The sequence below is a fragment of the Anoplolepis gracilipes genome, chromosome 12 (assembly GCF_047496725.1).
Source record: "Anoplolepis gracilipes chromosome 12, ASM4749672v1, whole genome shotgun sequence".
NCBI classification, from domain to species: domain Eukaryota; kingdom Metazoa; phylum Arthropoda; class Insecta; order Hymenoptera; family Formicidae; genus Anoplolepis; species Anoplolepis gracilipes.
In genome coordinates this window covers 98946-99962 of record NC_132981.1, presented here as the reverse complement: position 1 = coordinate 99962, position 1017 = coordinate 98946, and the positions used below count along the sequence as shown (strand labels likewise).

The following is a 1017-nucleotide window of genomic DNA, read 5'->3' as shown; positions in this document are numbered from 1 at the left end:
GGGGCGGGGTGGCACTTGCGGTATTACTAGATATCGCAAACGCCTTCAACACCCTGCCCTGGGATAGAGTAATGGATGCCTTGTTGCAATACAGGGTCCCTCCCTACCTTGTGGAGATCATCAGACAATATTTCCGGGATAGGAGCCTGGAGTTCGTCACACAAGACGGACTCCAATGCCGACGGGAAATTCGATGCGGGGTTCCGCAGGGGTCAGTCTTAGGACCCCTACTGTGGAATCTCACATACAACCGAGTCCTTTGCCTTCCTCTCCCTCGTGGCTGCCACGCCATCTGCTATGCAGACGACACATTAGTGCTGGCCGCGGGGAGCAGCTGGGGGATACAGCAGCCAAGGCCGAGACAGCGGTGGCAGTTGTGGTACAAAGCATCACTGGTATGGGTCTTAGAGTGGCGGCTCAAAAAACCGAGGCTCTTTACTTTCACAGTAAATCCTCTGGGAAACCGCCAAGGACTCATATCCGGGTGGGAGATACTTCTATCTCGGTGGGGAACCGGCTTAAATATCTCGGTCTCCTACTGGACGGCGAGTGGAAGTTTAGACACCACTTCAATGTCCTTGCCCCAAGGTGAAGCGCTTCTCCACGGCGTTGGGTAGGCTCCTGCCAAACCTTGGGGGACCGGATGGTTGAGTCCGCCGTATATACATGGGCACCGTAAATGCGGTGGCCCTGTATAAATGCCCAATATGGGCGACGGATCTCGTGACCATGCGTTATGCAAAGGACAAGTTCCGACGCATACAGCGCAGCATGGCCGTGAGGGTGATAAGGGCCTACCGCACGGTGTCCCATGCGGCGGCCACGGTCCTGGCGGGTTCGCCCCCCTTGGAGTTCCTGACCGCAATGTACGCGGAGCGGTATAATTGGGAAAGGGGGCTCAGGAGGGGTCATGGCCCTCTACCAGCCAGGGTCAAGAAGACCATCCGGATCCACGCCCAGCGGTCTATGGTGGAGAGATGGAGTGCCCACCTATCTGACCCGAAGACTGCGGGTTAA

General features: G+C 56.9%; 1 protein-coding gene across 1 annotated transcript; it reads left to right on the top strand.

Moving 5' to 3' along the window:
- Window positions 1-666: 666 nt before the first annotated feature.
- Window positions 667-1017, top strand: LOC140671979 (uncharacterized). Its single transcript, XM_072903761.1, has one exon. The coding sequence runs from the start codon at window positions 667-669 to the stop codon at window positions 1015-1017; it is 351 nt and encodes a 116-aa protein (XP_072759862.1).